The 12,727-nt window shown below is 39.0% G+C and overlaps 3 protein-coding genes across 3 annotated transcripts; all 3 read right to left on the bottom strand.

The window, feature by feature from the left end:
- Positions 1–3,136: 3,136 nt before the first annotated feature.
- LOC128599323 (leukotriene B4 receptor 1-like) lies at positions 3,137–4,460 on the bottom strand. The gene has a single exon (XM_053610839.1). The coding sequence runs from the start codon at positions 4,075–4,077 to the stop codon at positions 3,187–3,189; it is 891 nt and encodes a 296-aa protein (XP_053466814.1). The 5' UTR covers positions 4,078–4,460; the 3' UTR covers positions 3,137–3,186.
- Positions 4,461–4,755: 295 nt separating this feature from the next.
- LOC128599014 (leukotriene B4 receptor 1-like) lies at positions 4,756–7,883 on the bottom strand. Its single transcript, XM_053610328.1, has one exon. The coding sequence runs from the start codon at positions 7,193–7,195 to the stop codon at positions 6,305–6,307; it is 891 nt and encodes a 296-aa protein (XP_053466303.1). The 5' UTR covers positions 7,196–7,883; the 3' UTR covers positions 4,756–6,304.
- A 787-nt stretch (positions 7,884–8,670) lies between these two features.
- On the bottom strand, positions 8,671–11,322 carry LOC128599308 (leukotriene B4 receptor 1-like). Its single transcript, XM_053610823.1, has one exon. The coding sequence runs from the start codon at positions 11,320–11,322 to the stop codon at positions 10,432–10,434; it is 891 nt and encodes a 296-aa protein (XP_053466798.1). The 3' UTR covers positions 8,671–10,431.
- Between the last annotated feature and the right edge of the window lie 1,405 nt (positions 11,323–12,727).

Below are 12,727 nucleotides of genomic sequence, written 5' to 3'. Positions count from 1 at the left end.
GCAGGGAACCTGGGCATTTTCAGGACCAATGCCACATGATGCCAGTGGGGGCATTGGTTTGGGTCACCAAAGCGCCACATGCTTCCCCTGATCGAGTTGAGATATATCGCATACCTGTGAGTATTAAAGGAGTTACATATTATGCATTGGTGGATTCGGGCTGTAACCTCAGTTCATCAATGTCTGGTTCAAGATAAGGCATTGGATACAATATCCAATAGTGCCTGCCATGATTAAATTCCGGGGACATAAAACATAGAATCGAGGCAGGGGTTAGTCCTTGCCTCACCCATCCACTGATATTGGGGATAAATTTGCCTACATTATAGAAGTTGTCAAGGGATGTGGATGGGTCGTGAAATAGCATAGCATTTGTGGGATTTGCACAGCATTGGCTGAGGAGGAATTGCTTGGGCCATCAATGTCAGCTCCATGTCAGGAAGACATGGATAGTGGGGAGGGTCCTGCCCCTTCACCCTTTGATGGGCACAGCATACATACTAGCTCAGTCTCCTTAAACCATGGAGAGATGTGATCCCTGTGGCTTTGGCAACGGAATTTCTAGAGGGAGACGAGCTGGGACCGGAGGTGAATCTAAAATGTGTGCCTTAGTCCACCCCGGTGCCCTGTGGAGACCACCGCTCCCCGTCAAAAATCACAGAGGTTGGCAAGCTGTAAGCAGAATTTTCCAACATGTTTTTACCTATACTTGAGAACTAATCTCATAAAAACACCACATTGAGGTGCCCCCGGGGGTGGTTGTATATAGCCGGCCCTATTGTCCTACTTTTTCTTCCTCCTTTTTGTTGTCTTTCACAGCTAAATAAAATTTTAATAAAATCCTTGCACTGTGGTAGTGAATTCCACTGTGACCCTCACGATCCACTATCCAATCACTGTCAGCTTCTTAGAGTCAGATCAGCAGTACATGCCAGCTCAATGAGGCCAATCCAGACTTGTTTTTTGACACTACAGAGGAAAGACACTACAGAGGCCAGAGTTGAATATGGATGGAAAACCTCACAAATGCCGCTGTAGACGCTGCATACTTCATCCATCATTAAGCTATAAGTAGTTTCTGCACCGCACTGCATGCTTTCAGTTTCAGAATCAAATGTGCCGCATAAGCCCTAACAAGTGAAGCCAAAACATTTCGATCGCCCCCAGGTGGCTGGATGCAGTATAGGTCATAAAGCCGCCCACTCCATGTAATCTAATGGGACGTGAGACAAACTAAACAATCAAATTACTGTCATTTTAGGTAGTTTTTATCATGCTGATGTAAGTTAGCATTATTTAGCAGGTTTAGACATTAATGGCTGTGTGTTGAGTTATTTTGAAGGGACAGCAAATTTACACTGTTACACAAACTGTACACGCACTACTTTACATTGTAACAAAGTGTCATTTCTTCAGTGTTGTCACATGAAAAGATATAATCAAATATTTACAAAAATGTGAGGGGTGTACTCACTTTTGTGAGATACTGTATGTCCTAGTTAAGAGTGTTTATGCCATGCCAGAGTTTAAAGAGAGTTCATGCTATAGTTAAGAGGGTTCCTGTCATGCCATAGTTGAGTGTTTATGCCATGCCTATTTGAGAATGTTTATGCCTTGTCATAGTTAAGAGTGCTCATGCCTTGCCATAGTTAAAAGTGCTCATGCCTTGCCATAGTAAAGAGTGCTCATGCCTTGCCATAGTAAAGAGAGCTCATGCCTTGCCATAGTAATGACTGCTCATGCCTTGCCATAGTAATGAGTGTTCATGCCTGAGTTTAATGAGTGTTCATACCTGAGTTTAATGAGTGCTCCGTACCTGAGTTAAGCTCGTGTTTCGTGGCATAGTCCTGTTCTAAGCTTTGTGCTTCATGTCTCATCCCGAGTTGAGGGATAGGTTTTCCGTTGTAAGTCCTTAGCTTAAGTCCAAATAAAGACGTCACTCCTGCGCTTACTTCCTGTCTTGAGTCCTGTGTCGTAACACTCAGGATGATGTGATATAGGCATTCTTGCTAGATATCTAAGTATACAGCTAGAAATATGTAAGAATTAACTAGCTAACTAGCTTGCTAACAAACCTAGCAAGTACTAAAGCCTCAATAGCCTTTTCTAAGTTAGCTAGCCAGCTAGCATTCCTGTTCTTTATACTTTAGATATTTGAGGTGGTGTTTACTTCAGTATAGCTCACTTGGATGATGACTTATATAGATCACCAGATGATTAATCTACTCTTACTTAAGTAATTTTCTTGATGACTATTGTTACTATTATTTAAGCAAATTATTACTATAGTAGCAGTACTTTTACATAAGTCAGTGCAATTTCTAGAAACTGGATGGAGACTTCAGGACAAATCCCAAATCCCTCTCAATTTCTATACTATCTACCACTTTTATACATATTATTTAGGTCATGTAAGAGTAATAGGCTCATCTGATAATAACTAGTGATGTCTATATAAAACCATGAAGAAATGATATCTGATTGTCCCATCTGTTTGCTGAATACTCTGGTATTGTTAGAGATCATTAACTCTTATAGTGATACAATGCAGAGAATTTAAAATGAGATGAACAAATTGATCACCAATCAGACAGGCAAAATGGAAAGGAGGAAAGAATGAATAAAAGAAAATAAGAAACAAAGAAATGAAGAAACAATTGTTTCTCATTGTTATTGGCAAATTAACTTTACCTACTTTTAAAGTTTTAGGCACCCGATTTTTTTTTTTTTAGTACAAGCTTTTTTATTTTATGACTTCTACATTATCGAGTCAGTACAAAAAAAAAACATTTTAGATTCCCAAACATTAGTTTTCTAGCACAAAATTAAATGTTACAGAAAAAAAATGTTTGTATGTCATTAAAGAAAGCAGCATATTACATAAGAGACCACTTTTCAGACAAAAAACACAATGAAGCCTGCTGGATTTTGCTGCAAAAATAATTCTCAATCAAAGTCTCCAGAAGAACCGTGGCTGGTTCTGCAAGATGCTCAATAAAACCTACAGCTCATTTCCTTATAAAACTGCACTAATTGTACTGCAGACTACTATTATGGATTACTATTATATACAGTACTGTATATAAAAAATAACAACAGACTACAATAATAAGCAGAATTATGCACAGATCACGGGCTCTCAGAGAAAATCCATACACTCTCTCAAATGTCTACATCATGAAGGAACTAAGTATTTTCTGTTTCATTTGTGTGCTGACGTAGAGACCGAGCAGAGAAGGCATACAGAAAGGGGTTCACACAACTATTAATGAAAGGCAGAGCTGCAGTGATATTATCTGCAGCTTCTGCAGATCTTAACAGACTGCCATTCCCAAGCAACACAGCAATGATGAGCACAGTGTTGTTGATGTGAAATGGAATCCAAAAAATAAAGAAACATGCCACAATTCTGGTCACCAGCTTTGTCATTAAGTTACTGCTAAAGAAAGCTGAGTTATTAACTCCCCAGTAAAGCTGAAAGTAGAAGTAAGCCAGTATGGGGAATGAAAACACAAATATTATAATCTCCCAGATTAAAGTAGCCACTCTTTCAACATCATTCCGATAGCATTTCTTGCATTGAAGGTGTCCTTCCATGTCCAAGCTTAGCGTGCGCTGTACAAGAGCATAGGATGATAATACTCCACTTAGCATCCACATCCCACTCAAAAGGATCTTCTTTCCTTTTCTGCCAAGCTTGTTCCATTTCTGAGGATGTAGCACTTGCATGTATCGCTGTACACTCATCAACATCACACACAGTATGCTACAATAAAGGCTTAAGTACACCAAATAGGAGAGAAGCTTACACAGGAACAAGCCAAAGACCCAGCCATGCAGAAGAGACCAAATCCAAACCGGCAGAGAAAGCAGAGTGAGCAGATCTGATATGGCCAGGCTTAGCATCAGTCTCGGAGTGAAGCTGCCTTCCTTCAACCATCCAGCAAGACGTACCATTACTGCTACGTTCCCAGGAACTCCCAGGATGAAGCAAACTGCCAGTACACTACTGGCAATCAGGTTTTCAGTTGAGACAGGAGAGATGAGAGAGTTGTTTGATGAGTTGAATTGCTGCATTGTTCGATGCTGTGGTAGAGCAGTAAGGAAACTCTAGCTTATAAAGTAAGCAGAAGTGAAGGAGTCTCTGACGTCCAATGTAGAAAAACATAGCATTCATTATGAGAAAGATACACTTCCGTAAGGGAGGTATTTTGCAGTTCTAAATGTATCTATTTTGACATTATAAATCATTGAATCTTTATATCAATGTTACCCTAACTTCAAAATCTACGTGTTGATCTATAGGATTGAAGCTGAAATGGCAGTGAATTATAGTTACTTTTGAATCGCCTGTTGCACATTGGGTAAATGGTTACTTGTAGTTTGAATAGTGCTGCTTACATCAGGAACCAAGCCCTAATAGCCTAATATAATCACTGTTCATACAAGGATCATGGGGGTGATCCACCTGTTCCCCATTGGTTCAGATAAAACCACTCTATTTTGAATGTAATGACCATTAATACAGACAAAATCTGAAAAACCTTATTGGAAATACATTTACTGAAATAAATGTTGACGCGTTCAATACTTATTTCCCTCACTTATATATATATATATATATATATATATATATATATATATATATAAAAGCCATCAGTACCAACAACAGTACCCCACCTCAACAATATAAATTTATACTATACACATAATCTAAATTTAAAACAAAACATGTCATCGCTTTCACATTGTCACTCATGCCACAGTGGCCACCGACTTGAACATAGTCTTTAGGTAATTTAAGAATAAAAGGCTCAGCTGGTAATAACCTAAGGTCCATGATGAAAACCTCTGATGAAATTATATCAGATTATTTTCCTAGCTGTACTCTAGATATATTCGAGTAGACAGAGAACATCATCAGCTTTTAGAGATACAATACAGAGAATGTAAAATGAGATGGAGCTAAATCAATTAACTATCTGTCAGACTGAATGGAAGGAAGGAAGGTAGGATGGTCAAGGAAGAAAGAAGAAAAGAAAAGAAACAGAAAGGGAAAAGGTTAGAGGGAGAGAAAGATGAAGGGAACAAAGAATGAAGGAAAGAAGGACAAGGGATTAAGAAAAGAACATATGAATAAACAGAAGAAGCAACAAAGTAAGGGCAAAATGATAAAAGAAAGAAATAAGGTAGATATGTCTTTCATTGTTTCTCAATTGTATCACAAATAACATTACATACTTTCATACAAATCACGTTTATTATACATTTATAATATCAGTATATTAACAAATCAGTTGACTTAAAACTTAACATCTCTCATCTTCCTAAATTACAGTCTGAGGACATCATTATTTACTTTGAAGTAAGATTAAGGCCACTTATAGGTAAAGATTAATTAATTAATTAATTAAAAATAAATTTTACAAACAGGTTACATGATTACATGCACTGTATAAAAGATACACAAAGTTTAATGTTACCAAAAGGAATAGAAAGTGGATGTGGGTTGCTGCATTCAAAAGGGCACTTTTCTTAAAGCTGACTAGAAAAAGGAAGTGTGACGTTCTGTGGTTTTCATGCAAGAAAAATCACAAGCCAAAGACCCAGCTATGTAGAAGAGTCCAAATCCAAACCGGCAGAGAAAGCAGAATGAGCAGGTCTGATATGGCCAGGCTTAGCATCAGTCTCGGAGTGAAGCTGCCTCCCTTCAGCCATCCAGCAAGACGTACCATTACTGCTATGTTAGCAGGAACTCCCAGTATGAAGCAAACTGCCAGTACACAACTGGCAATCAGGTTTCCAGTTGAGACAGGAGCGGTGAGAGAGCTGTTTGATGAGTTGAGCTGCTGCATTGTTAGATGCTGTGGTACCTGGGTGTAGGCTCTAGATAACAAAGTAAGCAGAAGTGTTAGTGTCTGTGGTTTCCAGTTTAGATTTTAAAAAAATAGCATGATGTCAAAGATACACTTCAGGAAATTATGGTGAAATAAAGTCCAGCAGGGTATTTTGCATTTCTTCATGCATTCATTTTGGAGGTATGATGCAGGACTTTGACTACTTAGCCAGACTTTTAGTGTATTTGCTGTAGTCTGTTCTTTGTGAAGATGAGGTCAAAGCCAAATCCCACAGTGATGGATGTGATGAGAATGGAATCGCTGGTGGATTTGTAGGAATTAGATGACCAACTCAGACAAGCTGAGTTTCTGCAGTTAGTCAGAACTGATAGAGAGTCTGCTTTTAAATGCAATGGCTGTCACTGGCTGTTAGAGAGAATATATAAAATCTCTCAAACCAACACGAACTAAGCATTTTCTATTCCAGCTGTTTGCTGATGTAGAATCCGAGCGGAGAAGGCGTACAGGAAGGGGTTCACACAACTGTTAATAAAAGTCAGAGCTATAGCAATGTTGTCTCCAGAGTCCGCAGATTTTAACAGACTGTCATTCCCAAGCAACACAGCAATGATGAGCACAATGTTGGAGATTTGAAACGGGACCCAAAAAATAAAGAAACATGCCACAATTCTGGTCACCAGCTTTGTCATTAAGTTACTGCTAAAGAAAGCTGACTTATTAACTCCCCGGTAAAGCTGAAAGTATAAGTAACTCAGTGTGAGGAACAAAATCACAAACAGTATAATCTCCCAGATTAAAGTAGCCACTCTTTCAACATCATTCCGATAGCATCTCTTGCAGTGAAGCAGTCCTTCACTGTCTTTGCTTAGATTGCGCTGTACAAGAGCATAAGATGATAATACTCCACTTAAAATCCACATCCCACTCACAAGGATCTTCTTTCCTTTTCTGCCAAGCTTCTTCCATTCCTGAGGATGTAGCACTTGTATGTATCGCTGTACACTCATCAACATCACACACAGTATGCTACAGTAGAGGCTGAAGTACACCAAGTAGGAGAGAAGCTTACACAGGAACAAGCCAAAGACCCAGCTATGCAGAAGAGACCAAATCCAAACCGGCAGAGAAAGCAGAGTGAGAACATCTGATATGGCCAGGCTTAGCATCAGTCTCGGAGTGAAGCTGCCTCCCTTCAGCCATCCAGCAAGACGTACCATTACTGCTATGTTAGCAGGAACTCCCAGTATGAAGCAAACTGCCATTACACTACTGGCAATCAGGTTTTCAGTTGAGACAGGAGAGGTGAGAGAGCTGTTTGATGAGTTGAGTTGCTGCATTGTTAGGTACTGTTGTGTATCTGGTTGTAGGCTCTAGATAAAGTAAGCAGAAGAGTTGGTGTCTGTGGTTTCGTTTAGATAAAAATAGCATATAAAAGACCATGGTGTCAAAAGACTTCACTTCAGGAAGTGGTGAAAAAAAGTCCAGCGGGGGATTGTCACGTACCGGTACGTAATGGAGTTGAGGACGGATACAAGTGCAGTAAAAGACTTTAATTACGAGCGACAGGCAGACAAATCCAGAAGCATGGTCAAAACAGGCAATAGGTCAGGTGATCTACAAACAGGCTTAAATAGGGCGAAGCTAGAATCAGAAAAGAAAAACAAGGTCAATGAACATGAAATGAAACTTGAACAAAGAACAACCGCTTGGTAATGAGTAAACTCAATACTGCGCAATTTGCACAGAGACACGAGGGGTTTATATGACAAATGTAATCATGGGTTAAACACGGACAGTTGAAAACGATGACACACATTCGGAAAACAAACAATGACAAAAGAGGGGCAGAGTGAGAACATAATCATAACAAAAGCCCTTGTCATTGCAGACCAAAAAGTGTGCGTTCGATACGCGCTCACACTTCTGGCTCGTGCACACACATGCTCTTTGGTTTTCCGAGCATACTGCAATACTGCATCGCTGTCTCAAGGGGAAATCGTGACAGGTATTTTTTCATTATTTTCATTTTTACTTACATACATTCATTTTGACAGTATAACCATTTAAGCTTTATAAATGTATAACTGTTCAATTCCAAAATCTACACATTAAAGAGACGGTAGGCAGGTCATAAAGACATAGTGTAAAATGTAGTTTGAAAACATTGGAGAAAACTAATTCTACTGCACAAGACTATGCTGAGAAAATTCTTCTTTTTATTTAATGGACCTGTGGAGGTGGGGCGTGGTCAAATGCTAGTGTGGGAATGGAGGGTGGAGCTGGGAGAGTGACTGGTAAGGATGAGGCTGCACCTGTGGGTGATTTACTAATGAAAGTTCTGTTTCAGTAAGCAGCAGGGGAATAAAGGGATGACATGATAGTACAGGGAGAGAAAGAGACAAGACTCCCACAGCTAGAGCTGAGCTGAGCTGAACTGCACTTTAATGTGTGTTTATGTTGGGCTGAATGAGACCATGATTCAAGAAGCGATGAAAAGCTCTCCCCAAAGAGAGAAAACAAAAAACAGACTTGTTTTTTGACACTACAGAGGAAAGACACTATAGAGGCCAGAGTTGAATATGGATGAAAAACCTCATAAATGCTGCTGTAGACGCTGCATACTTCATCCATCATTAAGCTATAAGCAGTTTCTGCACCGCACTGCATGCTTTCAGTTTCAGAATCAAATGTGCAGCACAAGCCCTAAAAAGTGAAGCCAAAACATTTTGATCGCCCCTAGGTGGCTGTATGCAGTATAGGTCATAAAGCTGCCCTCTCCATGTAAACTAATGGGACGTGAGACATACTAAACAATCAAATTACTGTCATTTTAGGTAGTTTTTATCACGCTGATGTAAGTTCAAGTGTTAGTTTTTTAAATAAGTTTGATTTTAGTTAGTTATTTGAATTGCGACTGACTCCGCAGGAGTGTGGGCAGGACCTTGATACCACAGTGCCACTTCACACTCACTACTGCGCAGACCCGGGCTCCGAGTTCACTACTGTGCAGACTCAGGCTCCAAGATGTCAGCGCCATATTGCAGCATTGGCAGCTTCACTTTTCTACAATGGAAGAGAGTGAAGGTGCTTCATTCATCTTTTTTTACAGTCTATGTTCAGAATCCATGATCCTGCTGAGCTGCCAGCTCACCCACATGGGTGCATCTTAAATAGTGTAATATGAAACAGATTATTTAATCATGTAACCCCTACTATACAGTATATAATGTAAACTGATATGTACTGAAATGTGGTTGAAAAGTGTGTAGTTTTTGTGGAAATTCTCTGCATGGTGTAACATTTATGCATGATTCTGGAGATTCTCAACCAACACAATGTAAATTTTAATGCCTTTAATATGGCATGCTCTCATACACAGCCCATCAGGGTTGTATAAAGCTGCTATACAGAATATTGGTTAATAAAATTAATTAACTAAAAAAAAAAAGGATGGCGATCAGCAGTTCTGAAAAACACAAATAAACACAACATAATTTGTTCTGCTACAGATAATAGGTAAGGCTCAGGATAATGTGATATGGGCATTCTTGCTAGATAGCTAAGTATACAGGTAGAAATAGGTAAGAATTCACTAGCTAACTAGCAAGCTAACAAACCTAGCAAGTTAGTAAAGCCTCAATAGCCTTTGATTTTAATTTTCTTGAGGACTATTGTTACTATTATTTAAGCAAATTATTACCATAGTAGCAGTACTTTTACATAAGTCAGTGCAATTTCTAGAAACTGGGTGAAGAAAAGACTTGAGACTTCAGGACAAATCCCATCTCTCAATTTCTACACTATCCACCACTTTTATACATATTATTTAGGTAATGTAAGAGTAATAGGCTCATCTGATAATAACTAGTGATTAGTGAACTAGTTATTGTCCCAGCTGTTCGCTGAATACTCTGGTGGAGTTAGAGATCATTAACTCTTATAGTGATACAATGCAGAGAATTTAAAATGAAATGAACAAATTGATCGCCAATCAGACAGGCAAAATAGAAAGGAGGAAAGAATGAATAAAAGAAAATAAGAAACAAAGAAATGAAGAAACAATTGTTTCTCATTGTTATTGGCAAATTAACATTACCTGCTTTTAAAGTTTTAGGCACCCTTTTTTTATTTTATGACTTCTACATTATCGAGTCAGTACAAAAAAAAAAAAAAAAAAACATTTTAGATTCCCAAACATTAGTTTTCTGGCACAAAATTAAATGTTACAGAAAAAAACGTTTGTATGTCATTAAAGAAAGCAGCATATTACATAAGAGACCACTTTTCAGACAAAAAACACAATGAAGCCTGCTGGATTTTGCTGCAAAAATAATTCTCAATCAAAGTCTCCAGAAGAACCGTGGCTGGTTCTGCAAGATGCTCAATAAAACTTACAGCTCATTTCTAGCACTAATTGTGCTGGAGACTACTAATATGGATTACAATTATAGACAGTATTGTATATAAAAAAAAAAAATAACAACAGACTGCAATAATAAGCAGAATTATACACAGATCACGGGCTCTCAGAGAAAATCCATACACTCTCTCAAATGTCTACATCATGAAGGAACTAAGTATTTTCTGCTTCATTTGTGTGCTGACGTAGAGACCGAGCAGAGAAGGCGTACAGAAAGGGGTTCACACAACTATTAATGAAAGTCAGAGCTCCAGTGATATTACTCCCATCTTCTGCAGATTTTAACAGGCTATCATTCCCAAGCAACACAGCAATGATGAGCACAATGTTGGAGATTTGAAACGGGACCCAAAAAATAAAGAAACATGCCACAATTCTGGTCACCAGCTTTGTCATTAAGCTACTGCTGAAGAAAGCTGAGTTATTAACTCCCCGGTAAAGCTGAAAGTAGAAGTAAGTCAGTGTGGGGAATGAAAACACAAATATCATAATCTCCCAGATTAAAGTAGCCACTCTTTCAACATCATTATGATAGTGTAGACGGCATTGAAGGTGTCCTTCTTTGTCCAAGCTTAGTGTGCGCTGTATGAGAGAATAGGATGATAATACTCCACTTAACATCCACATCCCACTCAAGAGGATCTTCTTTCCTTTTCTGCCAAGCTTGCTCCATTTCTGAGGATGCAGCACTTGTATGTATCGCTGTACACTCATCAACATCACACACAACATGCTACAGTAGAGGCTTAAGTACACCAAGTAGGACAGAAGCTTACACAGGAACAAGTCAAAAACCCAGCCATACAGAAGAGCCCAAATCCAAATCGGCAGAAAAAGCAGAGTGAGCAGGTCTGATATGGCCAGGCTTAGCATCAGTCTCGGAGTGAAGCTGCCTCCCTTCAGCCATCCAGCAAGACGTACCATTACTGCTATGTTCCCAGGAACTCCCAGTATGAAGCAAACTGCCAGCACACTACTGGCAATCAGGCTTTCAGTTAAGACGGGAGAGGTGAGAGAGCTGTTTGATGAGTTGAGTTGCTGCATTGTTAGATACTGTGGTAGGGCAGTGAGGAAACTCTAGCTTATAAAGTAAGCAGAAGTGTTGGTCTCTGTACTGTCCAGTGTAGAAAAAAACACCGTTCATTGCGTCAAAAAATGCATTTCCAGACATTGTGGTGGCAAAAAGTCCAGCACGGAATTTTGCAGTTCTTCATGTGCCCATTTTGACATTATAACATTTATAAATGTGTCAATGTTAAATTTTAAAATCTACAGAGTGATTTACATGATGGAAATGAGAGTGAGTTCAGTCACAAAACTTTAGGTACATATAGGCAGTATTAGAAATTAGTATTGGAAATTGCCCAGTACCAACTAGGTAAATGGGTACTTGCAAACTTTAGGGGGTAATTCCTTTGGGTAAGTCCCAGATGGGGGTGATCCACCTGTCCATCTGCTTGAGATAGAAGGACCCAATTCAATTCAATGTTTTTCCAGTGGGACACCCTGACAGAGCAGGCACCGGACTCTCCACAGAGAGATGACATGCAGCATTCATGGCAGTCTCATATGGAAATTATGTGATGCATTTAAGCAATGTGACAACATCCGCAAACCTCATCTACCTTGGGAGAATAGACCAGAGAATAGAGCTAGTGACAAAACTCACATCAGATCTGGGCAGTGGTAGCTCAGTGGTTAAGAGATTGCCCATTTTTTGGAAGGTTTTGAGTTCAAATCCCAGCACTGCCAAGCTGCCAGTGCTGGATCCTTGAGCAAGGCCCTTAACCCTCAACTACTCAGCCGTATAAATGACATAAAAATGTAAGACACTCTGGATAAGGGTGTCTGAGGTAAACCAGGCAGGCAACATGATGATGATTTTCACATGCAGAGAAAAAACACAGCCCCAAAGGCAGCAACAACTTCCTTAAAGCCGAGGTATGGGGAAAGAAAAGAAAGAAGGAAGGTTGAAAATAAGGAACAAAGAAATGAAGAAACACTTGTTTGTCACTGATATTGGCAAATCACCATTACCTGCTTTTATACAAATGAAACCATTTAAAATATCAGTGTGGTATCACATATATCACATCTTGTATGTTTTCCTCTGCAAATCTTAATACAATGTGGAGATATCAAAAGCCATAGTGACAAAAAGTAGTTTAAAAAAAGGAGGCCATAATATGCTGAGTGTGTTTTATAGTTCTGTTTCACGCATTTAAGCATCCGAACCCCTTTCACACTCAAAACTTAATAAAATCAATATAACAAATGGATTTTGCAGGGTGGGTAGATCAACTAATTTCCAACAGTGGAGGCACACACACATACACATTAACATAATTATCAATGTTGTTAATGCTATGCCAACATCTAAATCTAATGCTAACCTTAACCTCAGTAACCAAAAGAAAACATTTTGGCTCTGTTTGTTTTTGAAATAAAA

The sequence above is a fragment of the Ictalurus furcatus genome, chromosome 22 (genome assembly GCF_023375685.1).
Source record: "Ictalurus furcatus strain D&B chromosome 22, Billie_1.0, whole genome shotgun sequence".
NCBI classification, from domain to species: domain Eukaryota; kingdom Metazoa; phylum Chordata; class Actinopteri; order Siluriformes; family Ictaluridae; genus Ictalurus; species Ictalurus furcatus.
This window is presented reverse-complemented; position numbering and strand designations above follow the sequence as displayed.

Coding starts and splice junctions, on each gene's coding strand:
- LOC128599323 (XM_053610839.1), bottom strand. CDS start 4,077: ATGCAGCAATTCAACTCATCAAACAACTCTCTCATCTCTCCTGTCTCA.
- LOC128599014 (XM_053610328.1), bottom strand. CDS start 7,195: ATGCAGCAACTCAACTCATCAAACAGCTCTCTCACCTCTCCTGTCTCA.
- LOC128599308 (XM_053610823.1), bottom strand. CDS start 11,322: ATGCAGCAACTCAACTCATCAAACAGCTCTCTCACCTCTCCCGTCTTA.